We start from the raw sequence: 27,560 nt of genomic DNA on the forward strand, positions 1-27,560 counted from the left end.
TTTCCTAAATACAGTGTTGACAAGAATAGGTCTTTCCCGTGTCACCCTTTTTTAAAGCCTGCCTGTGGCTTATGTTCTCTGCAGTTGCCTGGATTGAACGAGTCAGTTTTAAGGGTTAGTTTCTAATTACCCGCCCCTCCCCGGGTCCCCCACCTCCTCCTGCTTGCCCCTCGGGCGTCCGCTGTCCCCAGCATCCTGCACCGAGAAGGGGAGCTGCCGAGCGCTGCTTGCTGTCTCTTTCTCATGTGATGCCGTCGTCGATAAGGTGAAGGAAACAGAATGAAGTAGTTTTCCACTCTCTAGTCTGATCCTTAATCTTGAATGAGAGTCGAAATTCATATTAAGTGCTGGTTCGACGTGTGTGTGTGCATATGTGCGTGTTTCCATTTTCACATGTGTATATTTTGGATAAGCTACCTTCAAACACCTGTCTTAGGTGAGGACATGATTGGTGGGGAAACCTTGCCTTCAACTCTAAAAGAGAAACTCATTTATTTTCCCAAGAGTCGTGGCTAATATAAAATGAGATAATAGATAGAGAGGAGAGTGCACAGTTAAAATAGAACATAAATGCTAATTATTATCATTTCAGACCATTTATACTATAATCCTGATCCAATTATAGCGTGAAGACTGCTGGGGTTGGTTCCACGCGCCCTTAGGGAGGCCGACGTGGGGTGGGGGTGACAGCGAATATTTTAACAATAACGCGGATATGCAGATTCAGCCACATTACAGTGAGGTACGCAGTGTCATGATGATCTTGATTTATTGAAGTTTTAATTATACAGCAGGAACTTTAATTTTTATTGTTATCTCAATACTATGCATGCTGTTCCAGTTATTCTAGAATGAGTTAAAGAGCTCCCAGAATACTGAAATTATAATCAGGCTTCAAGTAAGTAATTTGCACATCTAAATTTAACTGATTTTTGAACCCCAGTATTACTCTTCATTTTCCTCTAAGAATTCATGCTGCCATTTAAAGAATTCGCAACATCCCCAGACTGCACTTCTGAAAATAAATTCATATCATGCTGTGTAGTTGGTCATTATAAATTCAAAACACCAAGTTTAATAAAAAGTGGTACATTGGAGAAAAACATTCTGGATTGTGGGATTTCCACTTTTTGTTTAGTATGTGGAGGTAGCTCAACAAATTGTTTAATGTATCAGGGAGGGACAGATTATGAAATAGCAGTTGTGTGTATTGGTTCCTGAACCTAGATATGTGTGAAATCTTAATGGATAATCTGGAAGCCAAGGTTGCAATTTAACTACTCAATAACTGAAATTACTATTAAATTAAGGCAGTATGCAAACAATGTATAACTTCCTGAATGAAAGCATTATTTAAAATACAATCACATTTGTTAATGCAATGTACGTTTAATCTGCAGTGAAAGTATTATTCCATCGATGTTAATTACTCATAAAATGATTACGTTTAAAAAGATCAATTAAGATGAATATGCATGTTTAGGTACCTATAATGACACATTCATTTTAATTTAATATAGCAAACATACATAGAATAAACATGTGAGTTGAATTTAAATAGCAGAAGGATAAAATACTTCAGATCATAAGTATGAAATAATGAACTAACACAATAAAGAAATTACATTCAATGTCTAATACTTTTTTTTTCTGTAAATTTGTATCTCTAGGATGATACTACATCAATAGAGTTCCAGTGACTTTGTTGTTATTAATTTATCTTATTGTGATTTTTATTTGTGTGAAATAATTTGCTCATCTTCAACTATATCTTTACTTTAATTTCCAAATAATAATTAATTTTATAATGAAGATATTCCTGCCTTGTGGTTTGTTTCATGATATGAAGGTAACAGAATCAAGAAAATACCATTTTCGTATTAAATTATCTCTATATTTAGTCATTTTCCAATTTTTTGCTTTGGAAATTGAACTGATTAGACTCGTTTGATGATTCATATCATCAGTATACACTTTTCCCCCTAAATGATTTCATTTACAAAGGGGAAAAATGAAACCGTGCTTATCAGGCTGAGTATAATATTTTGTTGACATTAACAGCATTAATTTGCGGTAACTTTGATATTACTTATTAACATTAGGAATGGAATATGTGATAAATGAAAAACATTTTGCCAAGATAGTGCTATCCCATGAATCTACTAGCATCTCCACGATTAGCAAAACAGACTTGGGATGTTGCATTTGAACAGACGTCTTCCAAGTTTGGAACTTCAAAGATGTAGCCCCTGATTATCAAGATGCTCTGTGAAAAGTACACATATTTTTGGTAAATTTTATAAATAAGTTCCAGAAATCTACAGACACATTTTAAATAACTTACCAAATACTATCCTCTTGTTATTCCTCTTAGATTAGGACTTTGTAGCTTGTGTTTTGGGACACTGAATAATTGTTTAGTCTGTTTCCTTTGTTTAAGAAAAAATGCCATAGTTAAGAAAAAATTAATAACAGTACTGTCATGGCAGCATGTGAGTTTGAAAAGAGGTATGATGCATAAGAAATTAAAAGTGTACTGCCTCTAATCCTCATATTTTTTGTTTGTTTTTTGCATTTCCAGAGGGGAGGAAATAGCATGGCATGAAACATGGCTCAGTTCTATTACAAAAGAAATGTCAATACTCCCTACAGAGATCGAATTCCTCTGAGGATAGTTCGAGCTGAATCGGAACTCTCACCATCAGAAAAAGCCTACTTGAACGCTGTGGAAAAGGGAGATTATGCAAGTGTCAAGAAATCCCTAGAGGAAGCTGAGATTTATTTTAAAATCAATATTAATTGCATTGATCCTCTTGGAAGAACTGCTCTCCTCATCGCGATTGAAAACGAGAACTTGGAGCTCATTGAACTGCTCTTGAGCTTTAACGTGTATGTCGGAGATGCCCTGTTGCACGCCATCAGGAAGGAAGTGGTCGGAGCCGTTGAGCTGCTGCTGAACCACAAAAAGCCCAGTGGAGAAAAACAGGTACATGTAAAAATACTGTTTTTAATTTACTTTGCACAAGGTTTCTGTAGATGTTGAAATTCCCCCAAACTTTGAGAAATGCAATCATCAGAATCGGAACTATTGTAACAGAAAACTACTGCTAAGTACAGCCTCCCTACTTGGCCAGTCCTCTCCACCTGCGCCTCCGGTCCTGCTAGATGTCATTCCTAATTGGAAGAACTAAAGCAAAACAAAGTAACCTAGGTTGGCCTCCCATAGACTGGAAACGTCTTTATGTAACATGCAACGTAGTATATTGTTTGGGGGCTTAATATGTGTGTGTGTGTGTGTGTGTGTGTGTGTTTTCCTCGTCTTTAATTTTCTAACATTCTGCAGCACTGGAATGGGAATTGTTTTGCCCTTTTGCTGTTTAATGTGCTTGCCTATTTTGGCCCTCTGCAGCTTACTGCAAAAGTCCATTGCACATCTAATTTGAATATTGCTCTTTAGCAAACTTGATGGGATTCTTTTAAATTGGGACTCAAAGTAAGAAACAAAAGAATTACTAATCTGACTATAGAGGTAACTATGTTAAATTTACTAAAGGCAAAACTGTAGCTATGTCTTAACTTTATCAATAGCAAGTAGACAAAAATGGCATCCACTTACAATGTTTCCTTCCTTCCTTCCTTCCTTCCTCTTCCTTCCTTCCTTCCTTCCTTCCTTCCTTCCTTCCTTCCTTCCTCTTCCTTCCTTCCTTCCTTCCTTCCTCTTTCTTTCTTTCTTTCTTTCTTTCTTTCCTTTCTTTCTTTCTTTCTTTCCTTCCTCTTTCTTTCTTTCTTTTCTGTTATCTCCCTACTTTTTACCACTAAGGAAGTGCAGAAATTAGACAGAAATAAATAAGGAGTCTGTTTTTGTCTGTGTAAATCCATTTCTTAGTTAGTGCCTTGTAACCAAATTGTCCTTTGATTCTTTTTCTCCTCTATCCTGAATTTTCCACCTAGTTGCATCAAGGCTAATTAATTAATTGCAAAGAAATTGCAGGTAGTGCAGCAGCTCAAATCCGTCTTTTAAAGCAAAATTTTATGAAATGCATGTTATTACAGCTCTAGCCATTTCTGCCCTATTTGAAAATGTCCTAGTCGCTATCTCTGCAAATGATAGACTCAAGAAGTGTCACATTCTTTTAAAGCCAGCTCTGCTAGGGCTGCTGTTATCTTCGTGCTTTACTGGAGTACTTTTATCAGAACGCTCTTGTTGCTAGGAAGAGAGCTTTGTGGCTGACAGCCTCCTGAAAACCTCCCCCTCTCCCAGAAGCGCTCGCCATGGCCCATGTTTATGCCTCGCATCCATCCTTCCCCTCACCTGAAGCCAAACTGTGATGAACAGCACCATCACAACAACAGTTCCTGCTTGCTGCTTTGTGTTTGTTTGGTCGTTTTGTTTGTTTCGTATCCAGTGGTTGCTGGGTTATCTTCCTACCGTGTGGATGAGAGTTTACTGATACAAAAATCTGCTTGCTTCGTCTTTCCTCTCACACTTGTAATGACCTTGATTGAGTTAGACAGGTATGGAAACATCTTAAAAAGACACATTTTCTGTTACATCCCAGCTTTCCCCGTGAAGGAGGTGGGGAACGCTAGGCAGGAATGAATGAGTCTGCTTTTAGCTGTTTAATGACAGTGCTGCTGTCTTCATCTCTTTGAGGTTTTGAAAGCCCTTCTGCAGTCTACCCCTAAAGATTTTGCCTTCTCTAATAGCAGTGATATTAGACTTGTAAACCCTCTCGTTTTTGAGTCTGTGTAGACAACCATGAGGCAGATGGTTGAGATGATCTTCTAGACCATTTTAGATCACAAGTCTGCAGAGCACAGTTGCCATCACCTGTGTTTTCAGGTGTATTACTAAAGAACCATCTTAGTTCTATTTTTTAGCGGACATTCGGCAGAGATTTCACATGTGTGCTGGCAGAGTAATTTGGTGTCTGGAGAAGATATCTGCTATTATGAGAGTGTTTGTTGGAAGATGTTCAACTCCTGAGCTAAACTCTGGTCTCACAAGTGGGCCCTGGCACCTTCGCACACTCGATCTGGACCCTGAGTATTAATAAAAGGCGGAGAGGGGGAGAGGGTTTGCAATCTGCCAGGAGCCTGACGCAGCCCAGGCCGGTGTTTCTGGAAGATTTCTCCTCTATCCATCTGCTGGCCAAGAATTCCTTCTATTTGTACATTTTAGAATTCCTCCTCAGGGAAGGCACTGAGAATAGACAAAAGTTGTGTCCTTTTGTTTCAACTTTAACATTTTGAAAGAGCAATTCTAATCTACTTCAGAGTTCCTGGTATCTTGTACAATGCAAGTGAGGTTACAGCAACATAAAATGTTTTATTTTATGTTATGTCATATCATACCATATGGTAGAACACATAAAAGATGTCTTCTGTGTTTAGGGCTGCAGTCAAACCCTGTCAGAGCTTCCCCGTTTATATGCCATTTTCTTAGGTTGTACGTTTCCTAAGCATGGTCAACACCTTTTGGAATGACAATTTCCATGAAGTAATGTTTGTAGGTAATGAATATGTTCTTGAAGGAATATTTTTCTTTCATAAGTTATAATTCCTTAAACTATTCTGGTGACCTTTGAAAGCCATCTTGTTTATTATCCTAATTTCCAGTCTCATTGGAATGCCCCAAAGCTCTGAAGCACTCAGTCATTAATTTTGTTGTTGAAGTCACTTGAGCCAAGTGTGTTAAAACCTGAACACAATAAAATCCAAGTGGAAAAAGTAAACGCAACTTGTCCTAAAATAATTCAAGAATGAGGCTCATATAAAAGTATTGCCTTAGTTTCCTGGCCATTGGACAAAACACCATAAGGTGGTTTGGATTAAACAATGGGAATTTATTGTCTCAAGTTTGGAGGCTGGAAGGCTTGTTTTCTTCTGGGGTCATAGCATTCTAGTCAGCTGGCAATCTTTGGGGTTCCCGGCTTCCCTGTTGCATGGCTGTGTCCTCTCCTTTCCATTTCGGGTTCCAGCTGACTTCCAGCTCTTGATATATTGAATGGATACATAGGAGGTAAGGAGACAGTTTGCACTTAAGAGAGCAGTCTGGGATCGATGTACAGACGATAGTGAGGACATGGGGGTAAATAAAATAGCTGCCCGCCTATCTCCCTGACATTGATTCTCTCTTCTCACCCTTACATATTCTTTAAATTCTTGTGAAGGTTTTTAGCATATTAAATGATTTTCTCAATTCAGCATCTAGTGGAAAGATTTTGGTTGCAGATAAATAGATGGCCACAGACCATTAAATATTTTCTCTCAATATTTAATGTAGACTTTACAAACCAGGGTATCAATTTCCTAGTGTACCCTTTCTGTATAAAAATGAAGAGGCCAATCCTTAGTTTTGTTTTTTTTTTCCCACACAGTAGACAGCAGAGGGGACCAGTGGTTCCCTGCAGGCAGGAGGGAGGTGGAACCGCCTGTATCCTCCCCGGGACACTCCCTTTCTAAAGAACCGCTGCCCTGAGGACCTCCGATGATTCTATTCAACTTTTCTTTAACCTTCTAAGTAACTTATTTCTCTGGAAGGAACATTAAGAGTGACTTCTTAACCCCTGTTTCCTGTCAGTTGATTGGCTACTTAATTATTTCTAGCAGATTTTCCCCTTTGAGGCCCTCTGAGACCAGAGTCAACTTCAGTGCCTGCTGCTTCAGAGCATGGGTGTCAGGAACAGAACTCGCTTTTCCATGCTTCTCCCAGACCGTGGTTCTCAGTCTTCAGCATCATCAGAGTCACCAGGAGTGCGTGCTTAAAACACAGGTGGCCCCATCCCATCCCCAGGTTTTCTGAGACAGCAGGTCTGAGAGGGACCCCACTTTGAGAACCACTAATTCAGAGGACGTTGAAAGTGACAGAACGGCTGTGGCTCTATATTTATATTAGGTGTGTCAAACTATAGTGTGCTACCCTGGTTTTCAGGAGATTTCAATCAATTCCCTTAAATACTCATAATTCAGTAGTATTGAAAATATGAGAGAGGTCCTCAATTTTGCAACATTTTCATTATATTTTTTTCCCCTTTGGGATAAAGCCTTTCTTAAATATTACTTGTTAGTTCAGTAGTTGAGATCCTAGCAGGTTTCAAGTGAAAAACGTTTGTTTATGAAAGTTCAAAAGAAAGCAGAGCTTTGGAGCTGGGAGGGGTCTTCGAGACGTCTGATTGAGTCTCCCTCATTTTAGAAGGAAAAAGAAAGGGGTCTTCATGGGATGGGGTTTGGCCAGATCAACAGGACCTACAACTTGCTAGCTGGCAGCCAACCTTGCATGGTATTCCGGATGATGACACCAGCTGACAATCACGAGCCGGTGGCCCACGATGCCTGTCACCGGGTAAGACTTTTCCTTGCATCCTCTCATTTAATCCTCCGGGACTCTATGAGGGGTGCTGCTGTTACCCCCATTTTGTAGATGTAGAAATGAAGGCTTCAGTGACTTGTGCAGGTCTCAAAACCAGGAAGTCTCGGTGCTGGAACTCGAGACCCTGACTGTCTCCTGCTGGCTTCTTAGCAGCCACCGCACCAATCTGAATAGTCTAACTCTTCACTTAATTATCCTCAGTTATCCTTAAAAAGCCTCTAGATCTGCATATCCAGGCTTTGCCTCTATCTGGAATTTTGTGGTGCTGTTTATACGCTACTGCTCTGTAAATACTGACTGCGGCCTGACACTGTCCTGACTGTCTGTGGCCATGGCCTCGTCCCCTGGGTCAGCCTCTTCCAGCGCATGGAGGCTCAGGCTCTGAGGTGTTGGGAGCAAGCACACGGCCTGACCCCGTATCCACCTCACAGAGCCACCTCTGGTGACTAGTGCAGCTTCTCAAGTGAAATCTGTGTGCTGTTTCTGGAAGCTTAAACACACCTGGGAGAACCACTTTTAATGAAAAGGGATTTACTTACTTGGCAAATCTTGTCCACAATATTGGAAGTCATCCTTGGGAAGAGCCGGTAGAAGGGTTGGCTTAGCTTTCCCCAAGCTCCCACAGTGAGGATGCTACAGAAATATACACTTCTAATATTTTAAACTAAAATCACTTTTTAAAAAAGTTTTGTGATACAATGTTATGAAAAAAAGTGAAAGTCTTGCAGAAAGTAAAATAAAATCATATTAGTTCCTTTAACATTTTCTTCATGGACTTCTAGATTTTCCTTTTCTGGGACTTTAGATTCAATTAGTCCTGGGTTCAGAGTTTGACTCCTTGTCTTCTCATTGGTTGGTTTGGGCAAGCTATTCAACTGCTATCTTCCAGCTTCATCATTTGTGAAAAGAGAGCACCAATGACACTATTGCATGGATTAGAGAAAACCTGCATAAAGTGCTTGGAAGGAGGGATGCTCCGTTACTATCAGCCCCGAAGTGTCATTGATTGCCCGTGCATCCAGCCATGTGGGAAACATAAAAGCAGAACGAGCTCTTCTGTTAGAGTTGGTTAAAGTTTAACATACCTATTTTCATACACTTTTTTCAGGTTTGGAGGAAAATGATGCCACATAAAAGGAATGTTCGTTCACACGCTGTTATAATTCGTATAATCATGGTTAGCAGTCAATAAAGGCATAATGAAGGGCTGTGCAAAGGGCACAGATTAAGTGAGAACGGGCGCCTTCCGCTCCTGCCACCCCTTGCAGGTTGCGTGACCGTGGCCCAGTCTCTGAATCGCCCAGAACTGTGGACTGCTCAGTTGTTAACTGGGATCATAGCATTGATCTTATCTGCTTCCTGAAATCTCGGGATGTGCCTATTCTATGAAAGCATTTTTAAAGGCCTTTTTAAGGTGCAGGGTTTTAAGGTAGTGTCTTATAATGGCACACTGGCATCGGAACTATGGCTGTATTGCCATAATCCCAGTCTTCCTACTGACAAACAAATAGAGCAGTGATACAAAATGTGCTGAAAGGATGAAGTGGAATACTGGCCTTTTACTCTCCAGGGTGATGACTTCACTCTTCATTTGCAAAAGGCAATCACTAGAAATAGAAAACTGGTTCAGAGATAGCAAAGGAGAGTGTAATTCAGTTTACTTGTTCTCTTTCCATCTCCAGCTGCATAGGGACCTTTCTTTTATTTTATGGTTTTACCAGATTTGTTAACATGATGTATGGCTTTAGAAGCTGCCTATTATGTGATCAGCAAATCAAAGAGTCTTAAGTGGGAGATTGGCATGAGCAATGATGCAAATATAAATCCATTCCAAAATACCCCATGCTGACCAAAAATACACAACCTTTTCCAGTTGATAAATGCATCTCTTCCTTCTGGGCATAGAGCTATGCTCTTTAAACGAGTCAACATTTTTCAGATGGATTCCATTCACTTTGAGCTTCAGGATTCAGATACCCAAGAAAGTTGACTTTTACCCCTTGCATTCAGTTCTCGTCCCTGGGCTTCAGAACTTGTACTGTGCCTTCTGGAGTCTTGGTTTCTCCATGTGATTGTTACCAAACACTACTGTGCAAGCATTCGTGCATCCTTAGAGCTGCCCCTGCATCACAGAGCATTTGAACTTACCTTGTCTGTTGGTTACTTCCCGACTGTACATGAACCTCAATACATATGTAACCATAATCTTAGGAACCATGAAAATTCAGAGACAGGGAGAGAGTGAGAGAGAGAGAGAGAGAACGAGAGCATGAACCAGCTGCAAATTATCCCCAAATATGATCTGTATAATGTAGAGTCATAGTCAATATAAAGTATTTTATTAAGAAATACTATGGAAATCTAAAAATTAAATTGAGTCTTATTATTCCACAGCAGGGAGTTTAAGAGCTGTCAACATGGAGCCCAAAGTGTGTTTCTCAGCTGGCAAATGCAGTCATGAGAGATCTGAGCAATTCTGTCATAAAATGTGGACTGTGCTGTACTATTAATATGATAAAGTGGTTAAACTGACTGACCACTCCGTCTCATAAAATAACATACTATTTAATTCCCTTGTCATGTTGAACTTCTGTTCTTCTTGAAGACTAGCAAACTATAGATAAATAATCCCTCTGAAACATGTTCTCTTGTTCTCTTTCTCTCAGCAGATTTTAAATCTGGGTCTGGGAGGAGGTCAGATGCTATAGGGGAAATAGGCCATAACACGTGAGAGAAGACAGAGTGCCCCTCACATGTCCTGGGGGGGGTGTTCTTCCAGGGATCAACAGGGAGCACAGTCAGCTCGGGGGGGCTCAACCAGCTGGGGTGGGGGGATCACAGCAGAGTCAGGGGCCTGTGGGCTTGGCCTTTATTGGTGTCGAGAGGTGGAGGTTAGGAGGTTTCCTGCGGGAGGCAAGGATTGGTGAGGTTAGAGCAAACGCGCAAAAGGGAGAGGGCCTGGGGGTTCGAGGGTGGTGGGGAGGGTGGGCTTATCGTTTGGGGCCAGCTGCAGATCTGGGTGAGGTGGGTGGGTGGGGTTTGGGGGCTACAGGTGCTAGTTTGGGCTCTGGGGAGGTCTCTGCCCCAGGACTTGAGACCTTCTCCTTAACAAGGCTGAAGGTCATTGAGGAGGCCAGTGGGTCAGTCAGGGAGGCGGGGTGGTGCCGAGGCAGTTCATAAAACATTTTGATTGTTATAGCATCATATTTATCATGAAAATAAAAACATTAAATGTTTAGAAACCCCAAGAATGAATAAGGCTTTTAACCCCTGCATTAGTTTCTGGGTTGCTGAAACAAATACCATGTTTAAATAGTGGGAATTTATTGGCTCATGTTGGGCTAGGAGAAGTACAAAATCAAGGCATCAGTGAGGCAGTGCTTTCTCTCCAAAGACTGCCTTGTTGGGCTGACTGATGGCAATCCTTGGTCCTTGGCTTTTCCTTCACATGGCCATGCACATGGTGGCATCTTCTCCTTTCTCTCTGGGGTTCCACTGACTTCCACCTTCCGGCTGCTCCCTGCAGCTTCTTCTCTGTGTCCGGTTTTCTGTGCTTTTAAGGACCTCAGCCATAAAGGACTCGGCCCACCTCCATTCAGTTTGGGCCTCATCCTAACTATTAACATCTTCAAAGGTCCTCTTTATAAATGGGGTCACTCGACAGGCCAGGGGTTGGGACCTGAACTGCCTTTTGTGGGGGACAGGACTAAATCCCCAAAAGCCCCTTATGAAGATCAGAGGGAAAGCAACCTCAAGCAAGAAACAAAATTCCAAGCATTTAGGCATTTCTGTTCCGCTCCATGAAAATACAAGACAAGGCTCCTGTGCTCTGTTTTTAGGTGGAGAAATGGAGCATGTAGAATCCTAGGATGGATGGTGAGATACAGTAAAGAGAGCTTAGAGAGAAAGGTGTGGATGTAAATCTTGTTTTACAGTCTCAGGAAAGTCATTTAATCTCTCTGAGCCTTGATTTTCTCATATAAAGGAAGGGGATTATAGTTCTTGTTCACAAGATTATTTTGTGAAAATTGAATAGTTAGCATCTCAAAGTGCCTAGCATTAAAAGAGATTAGTAAATGCAAGTCTCCCCACTTTGACACCATTTAAAAATTATATTCTTACCCCCAAGCGTTTTACATTTATTACACATAATTTAATTAACAATGTATTTGTCCATTGTAGAAGCTAAATATTCCTCAAAGCAAATACATTGTGAAATGTTAGTGCTAATATGAAGAGTGAGTTTATATTAAAATAAGAGTGAAGCTAATTTTTCAAATTTGGAGTTTGGGGATAAGCTTTTTTGGGTCAGTTTTATTAGAAACTCAAATCCATTGTAATTGTTGTGATTGAATCTAAAAAGAATGATACTACATTTTCGGTAAGCAATATACCGATTGACTTTCCTCATTAATGAATAAGCTGAAAAATTAATCTTCAAGGAAAATTGTCATTTAAGATTTGTAATTAATTAAAGATATAAGATATTATAATTTAGAATTATAAAAATGCATGTTATTATTAGAATGCCTTGTGGCTCTTTTCAAGATGCCTTTTTCCAGCAACCTATGAAAGCCATTTATTCTCTGATTAGAGGCAAAATGAGTAGGGTTTCATTGCTTTGATAACTTAATCACAAGCAAATAAAGATTTAGCTAGTGTAAATTTTAAAATGTTCTTTTTAAGAACCAGTTTTTCAAGCATTTAGAAAAAGAGTGCTCGCATTTACATGATCACAGTTTCTTTCTTATGCACTCATTTTCCATAGCAATTAACTTCTAGATATGCCATTGCTCCAAATCCACATTGTTGGAGTCACTTGTTAGAAGCACTTGGCAACAGTTCCAAACATCTGAGCACTGACTTGCAGAACAGAACCTTCTGAGAGGAGGTTCAGCCCACCCAGGAGGGCATCCTCACAGTTTGGGGAGGATGAGAGGAATTCATGGTTGCACATGTATCAGTTGGGTGCATCACCTCTTATTCCTCAAATGGGATGACAGTGGGTGAGGGGAGTGGGTTAAGTTTGGTGACACCCCACCCCCTCGTGTGTCTAATCTGATTGGAGCATCACTTCTTAGTTCCCGGAGCCGCTGAGGGAAGGTCTGTGGATTTGATTGGTGAGGAGATCCAGGCTTAATTGTCAGGCAACCCTAGTACATCAGGCTCAATCATAAATCTTTCGTACAGTAGTAACATAATAAGTAACATTAATTAGAATTAATTATGCATTTAAGACTTTATATTCTGTGCATTTCCCAATCTCCAAAATATCTGAGAATTCCCAATTGGTGGTACATTGAATAATTTTCCTCATTAATAATAAATAATTTGAAAAAGCAAATAGGTTGAGGTTCATTGTGTAAATATTTTACATTTTACCATAGTAGTTGTAGGTCAAGGGATAATAATAGTAATTGTTAATGTCATTTGAGAATTGCAACGTGCCGGGCATTCTCTTAAGACCATCCTACATTGTTTCCTGCTTGCCCCTCATAGCCATCCTTTGCAATGCATTCTTTTATTATTGCCATTTTCCAAAGAGAGGTCAATGGCCGGAGCCTCATCCATCGCCAGGCACTTACTCTCCTCTCCAGCACCCACGTGAACGCTTCCCGTGAATACCAGGGAACTTTTCCAAGCAGCCAGTACTAACTAATAGGGATGAAATAAGTGAAGAAATGAGGACAGAATATAGCAAACCATTCTGTAGTCACATTATTTAATTGATTCTTCCCAATCGCAATGCACTGTTATCAATAAGTAAATTGAGGTTGGAGAGATTGAGTAATTTGCCCAAGTGAGTTTTGACTTTAGGTTTGACTGTTTCCTTGGACTTTGCCCTTTCAGTGCCAAATTGTCAGGCGACTTTGGCCATCAGATTTCCAGCAGTCTCGTCGTCAGACAGGTAATCGCAACCCAGAGTAAAGCTTGGTCCCCGAGGACCTCTGAGATGCCCCATCTTCTCCTCACTCTGACGTGACAGCACAGACGCACCTGCTCCGTGTGTTCTCTTCTCCCTCCCTCCGTGTATGACTGCCGAGAGTGTGTCGGTGTGTGTGTGTGTGTGTGTGTGTGTGTGTGCACGCGCGCGTGTGTAGCAGGGGGTCGGGGAGAGGCAGTCAGACGCTGAGTGTCGAGATGCCAGCTGGCGCGGGAGCCTTTGGGTGCCTGGGTCCCAGCGAAGCCCCCGGGTAACTCGAGGGGCCTGGGCAGGCAGTGACCGGGCGTTCCTCGGGGCCTGGGCAGAGCCGGCTCCCAGCCCAGCCTCTGCCTTCTCCAGGGGCGGCCTCCGCACTCCCCAGAGAACGTGCCGCTCTCTCTGTTCTCTGCATCCTTAGTGTTCCTGAAGTGGATCAGAAACCTCCAAATGGGGAGTCCAAGACTTACAAACTCTGAAGTCCTTCATCTGCTGGATCTGGGACCTGTGGGAACTCAACCTTAATGGTCTCTTACCTGTATGTACAGCAGCACTTAGCTCTTCAGTAAATTGGTTTCTTTCCTTCTGTACATGTCCACGAGTTCTGACTCCTGGAGTGTGTTCAGTACTTGATGGCAAAATTCGGTGAAAGGGCTGGAGACTCCTCAAATACTCGCTGATGTCCGTCGGGAATTTTTCTAGTCTGTATGAGAAAAATGAATCCTGCCAACCAAAATTCACTCCCTTTTCATAGCCATCTTCTTTCTACATAGAAGCCAAGGAGCAGGTGCGTGTGAACGCACACCCACTTCGTACTGACAGTAATGGGAAGCGAAGCTGCTTTTCTTAGAATCGTGGATGGTTACTTGGGTTTGGAAGAGACTCTAAGGTCCAGTCAGACATACAGTGTTGATCATTCCTGCTAAACATCCTTGATACAGAGTCACCACTGAGGCTTCAAGTCAGCGACCCCAGGCAGCAAGGTGCACAGCTCAAGATGGGGAGACGTTAGGGAGGGGCAAGCACTTTTCAGTAAAGGAATCATATTATTTTTAAAATTTCCTTGGCCAAAATATTGTTAAAATATGATTGCAAAGAAGCCCCTGATCGCAAGGAATCTAATCCAGCGGTCAGTTGCAGCTTCAAGATAAATGAAAGTCATGATTTATAACGTGCATCTTCACTCCTGTTTTCTCTTCAATATTGGCTTTACAATTGTATTTACATCTATATTTTTGTGGCAGTGGGGGAGTAGTAGCTAATGTCTAAGAAATATCATACTAAATTATTCAAGACCAGAAATGGAAGAAACTCAACATCAATAAAAGAGGAAAGAGAGCAATATCGGGATGTTTCCTTGAAGATGGTAAAAGGCATGAAAGAATTTTCATTGCTTTTGGGGGTATGATAATGTATTTGCATATCAGATGGATTTTCCTGTTGTGCAAAATAATGTGATATAATCTTCACTCTCAATGGAATAATATCACTTTTTGCCATGTACACATACGATTATTAGCTCTGTCTAGCAAAGAAATATTTAAACATTACCAATTTTTATTTGGTAAATTAAATATGTTAATGGTTACTAATCTGCACTTCTCTTTATCCAAGAGTATCCGAGTCTATAGATCCTTTATCATCTGAGGCACTTTTGATTCTTTTGGCCTGACCTTAAATTACCAGCCTTGGGAAAGTTCACTCCAAGTATATGTCATTTGAAGCTTTCCAGCCTGAATTTAATACCTGACTTGGAAGGAGAATTCACTAAGTCATGCATTCTAGGGGAGCCTGTTTGGGCTGAGTTTTCCCTTTTCTAAACACAGGGGCACTGGGGTATTACCCTACAAACACGCACACACACTTTCTCCTCTCCTTCCCCCACCCTCTGACTCCCCCAACCATCACCTTATCTAGATAGAGGGACCACCATGAAGCTGTGAGGAGTTTAGGAATCCAATAGAAATATCTGCCACAAACATTTATCACTTTAATTCCAGCCTTAAATATCTGCTGAACAAGAAAAACCACAAATATAAATAAATGTGTGGAGGCTCGTTTTAATGTACGAGGAAATGTTTCATAGTGGAAAGGATCAAGCTTGGAATCTGCACAAAGGGCTCAAACCCTGGTTTCACCACTTGTTGTGTGACCCAAGGGTCATTATTTAAACTGAAACAGAGAGTAATAAGGGCCACCTCTCACGATTGCCGTGAGGATGAGAAGTTGGTGATATTCACTGTTTTCACAACTGATTTGGTAGGTACTGCTATTATTATCAGCACTAACACCAAAACCAAGTATGCTACTCCGATCCCTCTTAAAGAGTCACATTTGTTGCAGGCTTAGCAATCGTGAAATCTGGTTTCCACTGTGCTGATGCAGACCAGGAAGCAGACTTGTCAGATCCCAGGGGGGAATCTCTGCGGAGAAACTCCCGGATGGCCGGGCTTGGAAGGGGCAGGAGGCTGGTCAGGAGACAGCAGGTGGACAGGCTCCAGGGTACAGGCTCTAGGCTCCAGGCTCCAGATTACAGGCTCCAGGCTCCAGGTTACAAGCTCTAGGCTCTAGGCTCCAGGCTCCAGGCTCTAGGTTCCAGGCTCCAGGCTCCAGGGTACAGGCTCTAGGCTCCAGGCTCCAGGTTACAGGCTCCGGGCTCCAGGTTACAAGCTCTAGGCTCCAGGGTACAGGCTATAGGCTCCAGGCTCTAGGTTCCAGGCTCCAGGCTCCAGGGTACAGGCTCTAGGCTCCAGGCTCCAGGCTCTAGGCTCTAGGTTCCAGGCTCCAGGCTTCAGGGTTCAGGCTCTAGGCTCCAGGCTCCAGGGTACAGGCTCTAGGCTCCTGGCTCCAGGCTCCAGGCTCCAGGTTACAGGCTCTAGGCTCCAGGCTTCAGGCTCTAGGCTCTAGGCTCCAGGTTCCAGGCTCCAGGCTCCAGGTTCCAGGTTGCAGGCTCCAGGCTCCAGGCTCCAGGCTCCAGGCTGCACTGGAGTTCAAGCAAACATAAGCTGAACAGGTTCAGCCATTTATTTCAATCAGCAAATAAAATGTGACTTCTCTCTGAACAAAGAGAAAGACGGAGAAATGATGAAAAAGTACCATGAAGGGAGACGCATGGCCCCTTCAAAGAATAAATAGATTCCCTTATGGGTGTTTTAAGGAGTATGTTTTCAGTAGAGGAGGCAGCCTGTTAAAATGCAGCATTGTCCAAACAAACGTGTGATACCTGCTCACCTAAATCACACCGTCTCTTCTAATAGATGAGGTAAAGCAGTTGGAGTTTGTTTTGACCACACTTAAGGAAAAGACTGCCACCTGGTGAAAACTTGCGGCTTTTAAAAATTCATGTATTAGTTTTAAATATGTGGCATGAACTTAAATATTATAGTTACATACTTTATTTTTTTTTTTATTTTTCTGGGGATGATAACTTTTGCACTGGGCAATATTAGCAGAGGTTTTGTTGAAACCACCAGTTTCCATGAAATTTGGCCATTTTTACCTGATTTTACTAATTGGTTCAAATGAATCTTTTATAAGTTACCTAATTCACATCAAAGATTAAAGAAAAAAGCAAACAAAATTTATAACTGTTATGATTGATCCTTCTTTGGGTTCCTTTCTTTAACCTAGTGGTACAAAAAAATGACAAAAATGATACTTTATGATATTTTGTGATGTTAATATATGCCATTCATTACAAATCTGATCCAAAAAGCAAAGAGCAAGGGAAGGCCATCTTTTGATTCATAATGGGGAATCTGTGTTGATTTTCCCTGGGATTTAGCTCCTTCTTTGTGTGGGAGTCGAGGAGTTAGTATGTAAAGCTCTTTTCTTCTAGCAAAATGTTCTCTGCCCTTCCTGATGTGAATTTTTGACACATTTACATGGAAGTTAAGTCTCTTAGCTGGTGGCTCCCTGGCCCACGAATCGCTCATGTCTTTCACTCGTAAACCTAAGGTTTGCTCTGTCTTAGGGACTTGGTGGAGAAGGAGCACACACACAACCCCTCTTTGCCTCGATGCCCTTCTCCCAGCGAGTTGGAACTCCAGGGTCAGCTCCCCTAGCTGCAGACGGATTGAGCCATCATTCCGCTAGGAGCAGGCGCCCTTGCTTAGGAAGTCGTGTCCCCTGTGCCTTTCCTCCTTAGGCTCACACTGGAATTCCTGGAATTCTTCCAAGTATTGTTCAAATTATTTTTGTGCAGTCTCAGAGGAGGAGCGGTTTGAAAAAATAATGCGCTTCAGTAGGGCCCTTTAGTTTTATGGCCATATATTTAACCCCAAAAGAGTAAGTTTTTGTGGCCACAGCTTTCCTGACATGCTTACCGTCGATGGACTATTTGATATTGCTAGATTACATTGTTTATCTCATTTACTTTAATTCTTCTTACTGGAGCTTTTTCCCCTTTAGTTTATTCCCTCCTATGATTACTAATACATAAACACAAAAACTCTTATTAGCTGATGATGTCACATTTGTGTCTTTTAAAATAAAATTGTTTTTCAGTCTGTGGAACTGCAATGGTCTTTGAATACTCATTTCCTTCACCCATTTTGAATACCAATCTATTCCTTAGGCATAAATTATATTCCAAAGCAAACTTCAGTCATCTGTTTTCTTCCACTGCATACGTAATGTTATGTACGTCCTAGCTGTTAAATGTATAGGTAGATGGATAAATATGACCACATTTAAAAATCCATCATCATTCATGAAAATAAAATTAGGCAAAGCATAATCTGACAAGATAAATTAAAGTCGGACATTAAGAAGCTTGCAGATTTCAGTAAAGGAAACAATTCTGATCAGATCATTTACAGAATGAAAATAAAGTTATTAATACCTTTGTTAAGAAGTGATCTGGGAATATATTTTCTTTACCATGTGGCCTCTACTTCTGCTATGCTGCTTGGGATCAAAAGTGGAGTCTGTCGTTCTTACAGGCTTGCCATGCTTCAGAGCTCAGTCTCACGCCGTCTTCCTTGCAGAGATCAGAGTATTTCTCTAAAAGCCTGTAACTGTTAAAAAATGCACAGCACACCCCCAATTTTCTGAAACACACAGGTGTATGTGCACATCTCCAGGTAGTGGAATTAAGGGTGAATTTTGTTTTCTCCTTTTTACTAATGACATTTTAAATATTTAGGCAATAAGGATATATAGCTTTTGCATAAGGGAATAGGGAATGCTTGTCTCAGGGATCATAACAGCAAAAGACAAAGGGCAGGAGCCCAGGGAATTATTCTATCTATAGGCAGGTCAGGCAGGAAACTGAAGTTAGAGTTGTCTCTTTGGAATACTTCAATTAAGGTATCATGACGACCACATTGTGAAAGTCACCTGAAATCTAGGGGTCATACACCCCTCTAACATGTCAGTTCTTTTCATATTCCTAATTTAAATCTAAAATTGTATTTAGTATTCTAAAATTTAAATTCCCATTGTTAACAGAAAAGTAAAAGGCAATTACGGTATTGCCCTTTTCCTCATTTTCGATAGTGTTTACTGGTAAAGCTGGCTCTCTCCTCCAGACATTTCTGAGTCACTTTAATACTCTCCAGGCACCTTCTTAAGACACGGGTCCCTCCGGTGAGTGCACGGGCAGCGCGGCACCTCCAGCCTGCAGCTGGCGAGCGAGGTGCAGCAGGTGGTGAACCATCGTCACCCTTGGGTGCTACCTCCCACCCGGCTGCGTGCCCGGCTTCAGCTACTTTATAAAGTGCAGGCATCGGATTTCCTGCCCTGCTAACCTACAGTGACTCCTGTCCTTGTAGTCTGAACTCTGCATATTCACTGTGGCCTCCCCAGTCCTGCATTTTGGACAAGCGCATTTTCTCTCTGGCCACGTGGTTGGTGTAATTCTTAATACCGAGTGCCCATGTGAGGCTGGGGTGACCATCACTGTGTAATTGGGTGGTGACAAAGAGAAGCTCCTGGAGTTAGTCAGGTTCTGTTATTTCTCTGTGCACCAAACCTTTCTCCACTATTTGCACAGATCTGCACTGTGAAGTTCAGATGCTGGTGCAGTGTGCAGGGTCAGGGCTTGCTCCCCATGGGTGCACGCTCCTGACCTCCGGAGCGTGCTTCACCCACGGTGGTTTAAGATGTGAGGACCTGCATCCTTTGTGCTGCCCCCTCTGCACTGTACCTGCCTGGCACTCAGCTCCGTCCAACTCGGGGGATCTAGGCTCCTGCTGTATTTCCACACTCCTGAGAGCCTCAGGTCATTTGGAAATTACAGCAAGCTTGAAAATGTTTGCTTAAATTTATGATACACTAAGATACATTCTATTCCATGGAACCTTCATTGGATCCTCAAATCATCGGAGTTGGCATAATTACAACAATTTTCATTTGTTCATGTAAATCTACATTAATTCATGCTATTATTACATTAATTCATGTTTAATTCATTGCATTAATCTACATGTAATAATTAATCTACATTAATTCATGTTTAATTCATTATTACATTAATGCATGTTATCATGAAGATAACTATAAATTGGAAAAACAGAAGATTGATCTTGGTGTAATCTTTAACCTCCAAAAGATTTGTTTTATTTCATAATAAATGATCTCTTAACAGTTGTGATGGTATGTTCCTTTGTATATTTAAAATAAAATAATAAAATCAAAGATATCTAGAAAAGATGAGTAGCAAAACATAAGACAAAATTGATAAGAAAAAAATTAGATTTAACCCCAAATGAATAAATTAGCAAAAGACAACTAGGCAATTATGCAAATCTATAATTTATTCTCCATCAATAGAGTATCATTTTCAATTTTGAACTGAGTATCACCCTTCATTTTTGTTGGAGCTGAATTCTTTTGGAAAAGTAATATAGCAGTGTTTCACAAAAGCAAAACCAAAAGAAAGGTATTCATGGTAATTCATTCATTCTTTCATACACTCAAAGTGGAGAAAATAATATACATTGTAAAAAAACAGGTGGTGATTAAGTAAATGACAGTTTATTTTAATTAAAATACTGTACAACCCTCACAATGATGTTTAAAATGTAAATGACTTTACAATAAGTGGTTTAACATGACTAGTGAAACAGTCTCCCCCGTACTGAGCCTCTGTGATGGGCCTGATAGCCCCTGGCTGGCGTTTCCTAATTTGATCCGTGCGACACCCGTGCAGTGAAGAGAGAACTCCGAAGGGCTGCAGCACCCACCAGGGCACACGCGTGCTAGGAGCACACCGGGACGTGCAACTGAAATCTGTCTGACTTCAAAGCGGAATGTTTTCCTGCTCCAGTGCACGCTCACCTCTCTCATAGGAAGAGAGAAAATGTGAAAGCACAAACCCAGACTGCAATATATACTTATTTTTTTAGAACTGCATCAACTCTGAAATGTTATTTTCAGTCTGAGGATATTCCTAAAATCAATTCTGTCAACCAGTAGCCCCACAAATACATACTGAAAAGAGCTTGTTGAACAGCGCTCAGGCCAGGGCGTTGTGTGTCTTCGTGCGCCGAGCCTGCCCCTGGAGCGGCTGCCTGCCTGAGGAAGGTCACTGGTTTTCTTTCCATGTGACTCCACATTCACTCCGGGGAAAGGATTTCAACTGTAAAGTGATTTTAAAATGAGTGATTGTTATAATTGGTAATATTTCTAATCAGGCATGCAACAAGAATAAAGTTTCAGTAGGCTTTCAAGATATTAACCTAAGCATTCATAAAAATAACAGCAAGAAAAATGGATACTGAAATATTAGACTAAGTATTACTTAAAGCAAAATAGTTAACGATTTTGCAGTTTACATAGGGACAAGCAATTGAATAATAATCTTTGAAAAAGTACTTTATGTAATACAAACAATATCTTGACATTTAAATTCAGAATCATGTTATTGTTTAAAAATTTAAAGGAAGTATGTGCTCAAAATTACATAAAGATAAATTTTGATAAAGCTATATTTGGAATAATTGTTTTTTCTTTTAAAAATAAATGGAAACTTGTGTATTTAGCATTATATAAATTGAAGTATATTACTTCTAAGCTTACAGGCAATAGATGATATGTGAGGAGGCAAAGATATTGCCTTTCTACCAAAACCTAAGTAAAAATGTCAAGGTAAGGTAAATTGAAAAAGGCTGTATAATAATCTTAAATTACAAGTAGTTACTGATAATTCTACTGGTTACTCAGAAGTTGTGCATTTTGCACCTTGACTTCTGCATGCACACATGAATTTATATGGCTGCAGCTGTTATTAGGCACCTTCCACGTGCTGTGATTTTTACACGAACCGTGATGTCCATTTTATCAGTCTCCGCGTTGCCGTGACCAAAGCACACAGGGGCCCACTCATCAGCTCAGGCTGACGTGCAGCACCTATTGATCAATGTCCCTCTTGAACACACAGGTCATTTAGAATTTATTGAATGATTCCCCAACTATTGAATATATACTTTATTTTTTAAAAAAACAAAAAACTTTATCAAATAAAAAAGCATTTCCAAATAAAACAAAGCAAAGCAATGGGAAAAACAAATATTCTGAAATAACTTCATTCCTTCCAATATACTCCTACCATACCAAAAGAAAATTAACCATAGTCACCCCTGAGCATTCCCATATCATTAAAATCAGCCTCAACATCTTTCTGTTCTTATTAGATTATTGTTCCCCCTTCACTAGCTGCTGTCTATCTCTAGGTCCCTTATATTCTACAATATAAGACACTTATTTTACATTTTTCAATGCTCACATTAGGGGTAGCATATAATATTCCTCTTTTTGTGCCTGGCTTATTTCGCTCAGCATTATGTCTTCAAGGTTCATCCATGTTGTCATATGTTTCATGACCTCGTTCCTTCTTATGGCTGCATCGCATTCCATTGTGTGTATATACCACATTTTATTTATCCACTCATCTGTTGAAGGACGTTTGGGTTGTTTCCATCTCCTGGCAATTGTGAATAATGCTGCTGTGAACACTGGCGTGCAGATATCTGTTCATGTCTCTGCTTTCAGATCTGCTGGGTATATACTGAGTAGTGAAATTGCTGGATCATAGGGTAACTCAATATCTAGTTTTCTGAGGAATCACTGAACTGTCTTCCAGAGTGGCTGAACCATTATACAGTCCCACCAGCAATGAATTAGAGTTCCAATTTCTCCACATCCTCTCCAGCATTTTAGTTTTCTGTTTGTTTAATGGCAGCCATTCTAATTGGTGTTAGATGATACCTAATTGTGGTCATGATTTGCATCTCCCTAATAGCTAGCAAACATGAACATTTTTCATGTTTTTTAGCCATTTGTATTTCCTCTTCAAAGAACTGTCTTTTCATATCTTTTGCCCATTTTATAATGGGCTGTTTGAACTATTGTCATTGAGTTGTAGGAATTCTTTATATATACAAGATATCAATCTCTTGTCAGATACATAGTTTCCAAATATTTTCTCCCATTGAGTTGGCTGCCTCTTCACCTTTTTGACAAATTCCTTTGAGGTGCAGAAGCTTTTTAATTCTGAGGAATTCCCATTTATCATTTTTCTTTTCTTATGTGTCCTTTGGTGTAAGTTCTAAGAAGTGACCTCATGATAACAGGTCTTGAAGATGTTTCCCTACATTATCTTCTAGGAGTTTTATGGTACTGTCTCTTATATTGAGATCTTTGATCCATGTTGAGTTTGTTTTTGTATAGGGTGTGGGGTAGGGGTCATCTTTCATTCTTTTGGTTATGGCTGTCCAGTTCTCCCAGCCCCATTTTTTGAAGAGACTTCTATGTCCCAGTTCAGTGGATTTGGCGGCCTTATCAAAATTCAGACCATAGATCTGGGGGCCTATTTCCAAATTCTTGGCTCAATTCCATTGATCAATACGTCTATCTTTGTGCCAGTACCATGCTGTTTTGACTGCTGTGGCTTTATAGTAGGCTTCAAAGTCAGGCAGTGTAAGTCCTCCCACTTTGTTTTTCTTTTTAGGGAAAGTTTTTAGCAATTTGAGACATCTTTCCCTTCCAAATAAATTTGATGACTAGCTTTTCCAAGTCTGCAAAGTAGATTGTTAGAATTTTGATGGGAATTGCATTGAATCTATGGATGAGTTTGGGTAGGATTGACATCTTAACAACGTTTAGCCTTCCTATTCATGAACACGGAATATCTCTCCATCTCTTTAGGACTCTATTATTTATTTTAGTAGATTTATGTAATTTTCTGTGTAGAGGTCTTTTACATCTTGGTTAAGTTTATTCCTGTGTACTTAGTTTTTTTAATTGCTATTGAGAATGGAATCTCTTTTTCTTGAATATCTCTTCAGTTATGTCATTTCTACTGTATAGGAACATTACTGACTTATTTGCATTGATCTTGTATCCTGACACTTTTCTGAATTTGTTTATTAGCTCAAGTAGGTGTGTTGGTGATTTCTTAAGGTTTTCCAAGTATAAGATCTTATCATCTGCAAATAATGAGATTTTTCCTTCTTTCTTTCCAGTTTGGATGCCTTTTATTTCCTTTGTCTTGCCTGATTGCTCTGGCTAGAACTTCTTGCACAATGTTAAATAATAGTGGTAACATGTATACTGTATATATTTTAAATTGCAAATAAAAGCACAGCAAACAAATTCTTTTCCTTATTATAGTGCCACTTTTGTTAGTGTGGTATCTTCAAATACACCTTTAGGTCTAGAATCCCTTGAAATCAGGCATGTGGTAGATGCTCAATAAATCTTGATTAAATGAATGGTTATAAATCAGTTTATTTCCTTTGCTTCCTATTGCCATGATTCTTTCTGTGGAATGAAAGGATGCAATGCCAGAAGCAAGGAGCAAAATAAAATTGTTTTATTCCACTGAGTGCTAGAGTCATTACTTTAACAGGTTAAGAGTAATACCTCATGCCTCGTTTACTGATTTTCTTATCTATCAAGGGACAAATACATATCAAATAGCAACTGAATTCCACCTGAATTAAACAGATACTATTTTAATCTATTTAGACTATCATGTGAACATTAAATTTCTAGCTAAGGCTTGGGGTTGAAAAGTGTACAGGGCTTTTTGGACTTAAGAGCAGAGCAGATATTTGGCCTGTGAGTGCCCTGTGGGCTTGCATTTGGCTGGTATGGATTTGGTGGGTTGGTGTGCTATTTTAATGAATTAGTGCCTGGGCTATATAAGCAAGACTGTAGAAAAAAAATAATGATAGATTTGACCATCAAAATGAAAATGAAATCAATAATCTTTGTAATAAAAATGCACACAAAAATAAAACCTGGAAAATATTTTAAATGAATATGAGACCAAAAAGTTAAATATATGTAATATATAAAAAGTTGTTTTTTTTAATCAGTGAGTCCTACCAAATATTCAAGGAACATGTTATTTCAATCTTTCACAAACATATCTAATTTTATCATACAAATATAACCTCAGCATCAAAACCAAAGAGGACAGTGAGAAAGGAAAAATTAGAGGCTCATTTCACTGTAGAAAATAAATGCAGAAATCTTAAGCAAAATATAACAAAAATTATATTAATGTTACTACTTTAATAGGTAAAGGAAAAAGAATCATATGAGTATCTCACTAAATGCAAAAATAGCAGTTGATAAAATTTATATCTATTCAAGATAGTGGAATTAAAAACCTTAGCAAACTGGGATGGAAAAGACAAAAGCCTTCCCATAACTTGATTAAGAGAATCTACCAAAACTATATCTTACACATTCTCAATTGTGAAATAGTACAAACGTTTGTGTTAATATCAGTAACAAAATAAGGATTCGCTTATTGTTTCTTCTCTGCATTGCTGTTCTGTAGGCCCTAACTTGAACAACAACAGAAAAATAAAAATAAAAGAGGACTGGAAGAGATAAAAAATATTTGCAGGCAATTTGTCTACATAAAAATAAAAAGTAGTCTACAGTGTATTATAATTAATAGGAATGTTCATGAGGGTCATAGTATGTAAGGCCAACATAAAAAGTTAAGTGCATTTGAAAGACTGATCAAAGTTGTTCTATGCATTGTAAACACCATCCTCAACAAATTAGAGTTTAAATTGTATGTGAATATATAATTATTAAAACAAATATATGTAATATAAACTTATAAAAAGAGAGCATTTTCAACAGTAACAAAAATAGAAACTGCCTAGGATATATCTAACATAATATATGCAGGAATTTTAAGGGGACAGTTATAAGACTTTATTGAAAGACTTTGCAGAGAAATCAGTTATTCTCAAACTGATCTGTAGATTTAATACAATTCCAGAATCTCAATAGTGTTTTTAATAAAACTTGACAACTGATTCTAAGATGTATATAGAAATGCAAATTTGGATTATTAACCCAGTCTTGAAGGAGAATGATAAAGTGAGGAAACTTGTCTTACCAGGTATCAAGATATGTTATAAAACTATAATGTTCAAAATAGTATGGAATTGGCCCAGTAAATGATATTTTGGTCAATGGAACATAGCAGTCCAGAAACAGATCCATAATATGTGAGCTCCTTAAATAGGAAAGAGTTGGCATCATATGTGGTTTGGGAAAGGACCACTGCACTGTACCACCTCATGTGGGATTGCCCAATATATTGGTGTCCCTGCTCCAAGTACTAAAGGAACACTAGCACCCCACAGTTTTCCCTCCTCAGAACAGGCAGTGATATCCCTGCTCAGAACCAGAAATAGAGCAGAGAATGAATGGTGCACTGACAACTGGTTATTCATTCAAAAAACAAATTCCTTTTGATCTGTACCTCACACCCCACACAACAATATATCCAGGAAGATTAAGGACTTACATGTATAAAGTGAATTTTTAAAACCTGTCAAATAAATTATTTTAAAGATTTAAAAATACTTACAAGAAATGGCAGGAGCAAATCTTCTGGCTTTGATTATCAACGTCTATTTATTAGGGGCTACTATGAACAAGTGTGGGTTCATATTCTAAAGAAGCCTACATCCTCCATCAACAGGGATCATAATCTGTGATGTTTGCAAATACGTAAAACAGAAGACGTGAACACACTGTGGTACATGCCGGGAAAGGGCCTTCAGAAGGAGAAAGAAGGGACACCTGGTCTACCTGTGGCATCAGGAATCCTAAGGCCCTTGTGAAGAGGGTGTGTGAACTGGAGACTGAGGAAGCTGCTACCCACAGGAATTGTGGGGACGTATCCTAGGCCAGGGGACAGTGTGGACGACAGTGTGGAACCCCGACAGTCGGAATCAGAGCTCAGAGTTGTGTGATGAGAGACACCCGGGCAAGGACAGAAGACGAGGTTTCTGTAGAATATGGGCAGCCATTGAACAGTTGCCTGTTTCACCTGTTGTCTATTCTGTGCTGCTGGGACTTGGGCTCTGCCAAGGAGATTTCCCCGTTAGCAGCTGCTCGGCGTTGGCGTCTGCCCTGGTCGGGTGCAGGGGAGTTTGGGAGGCAGGAGGATGGAGGAAGGGGCTGGACTTGGGCTTTCTGTCAGTGGCTCCAGGCAGCAGAGATGGATTCAGTCCCTGCCTCTTCCCGCATCCCAGAGCCAGCTGTGCTGTCCCCTGTCCCCTCCGAGGCATCGAGCAGCCACCTGCCGCCTCTCCTGAGGTGGGTCCCGGCTCCGTGGGGTCGTCCTTCATGTTTCCGGGTTCTGATAACCCCAAGCTCTCCGCTGTGCTCCCCAACCCCTGCGATGCCAGCTGTGTCCTGAATAGAGTAACACTCCTTACTTCGGGGTTCTAGTTTTGCTTTTTTCTTTTTTTAAAATTTCTCCAATAGCTCTTCAAGCAATTCCTTTTTTAAAATATTTTTTTCTGTTGAAATACCTAGCATGATTTCAGTTACCTTAGGTGGACTCCAGATAATAAAACCACTAAGGATCCCAGACATTTTGCTGAAGTATTGGGGAAACTTTGAAGTACATTAAGAAGAGAAGTGATAACATTTTCTTTGGAATTAGAGGAGACAATCTGATTGTGGGAGACAGGGAAGGCGGTTCTAATAGTAGACTGCAGGCAGCTCATGAAGGCCTGAACAGAAAAATGAAGAGGCTAAATCAGTCTTAGATCAGTTTTAAATGAGTTTTGGATACCCGTGGCAAATCCAAGCTGAGATGTGCAAAAGATATTTTATATGGGGATTCAAGATATGTATTGTTGACACCTTAATTGAGACTCAAAATATGTATTATTTACCCCTCCTTTGTGAATGCCCCCCTCTTTATTTCTGTTCCTTTCAATCTCCTTTATAAGTCCTTCCTTACCGTCTAACCTCTAAATTTGAGATGTCAGATTT

The 27,560-nt window shown here is 40.1% G+C and overlaps 1 protein-coding gene across 3 annotated transcripts in view; it reads left to right on the forward strand.

Moving 5' to 3' along the window:
* Positions 1-27,560, forward strand: part of TRPC4 (transient receptor potential cation channel subfamily C member 4) — a 233,831-nt gene that overhangs the window by 71,287 nt on the left and 134,984 nt on the right. For all 3 annotated transcript variants that reach the window (XM_037800477.1, XM_037800479.1, XM_037800478.1), the window contains one exon: positions 2,582-2,986. In XM_037800477.1, coding sequence (XP_037656405.1) covers positions 2,609-2,986 — 378 coding nt within the window. In that variant the 5' untranslated portion in view covers positions 2,582-2,608. The remainder of the gene's footprint in view (positions 1-2,581; positions 2,987-27,560) is intronic.

The sequence above is a fragment of the Choloepus didactylus genome, chromosome 12, assembly GCF_015220235.1.
Source record: "Choloepus didactylus isolate mChoDid1 chromosome 12, mChoDid1.pri, whole genome shotgun sequence".
NCBI lineage: Eukaryota > Metazoa > Chordata > Mammalia > Pilosa > Megalonychidae > Choloepus > Choloepus didactylus.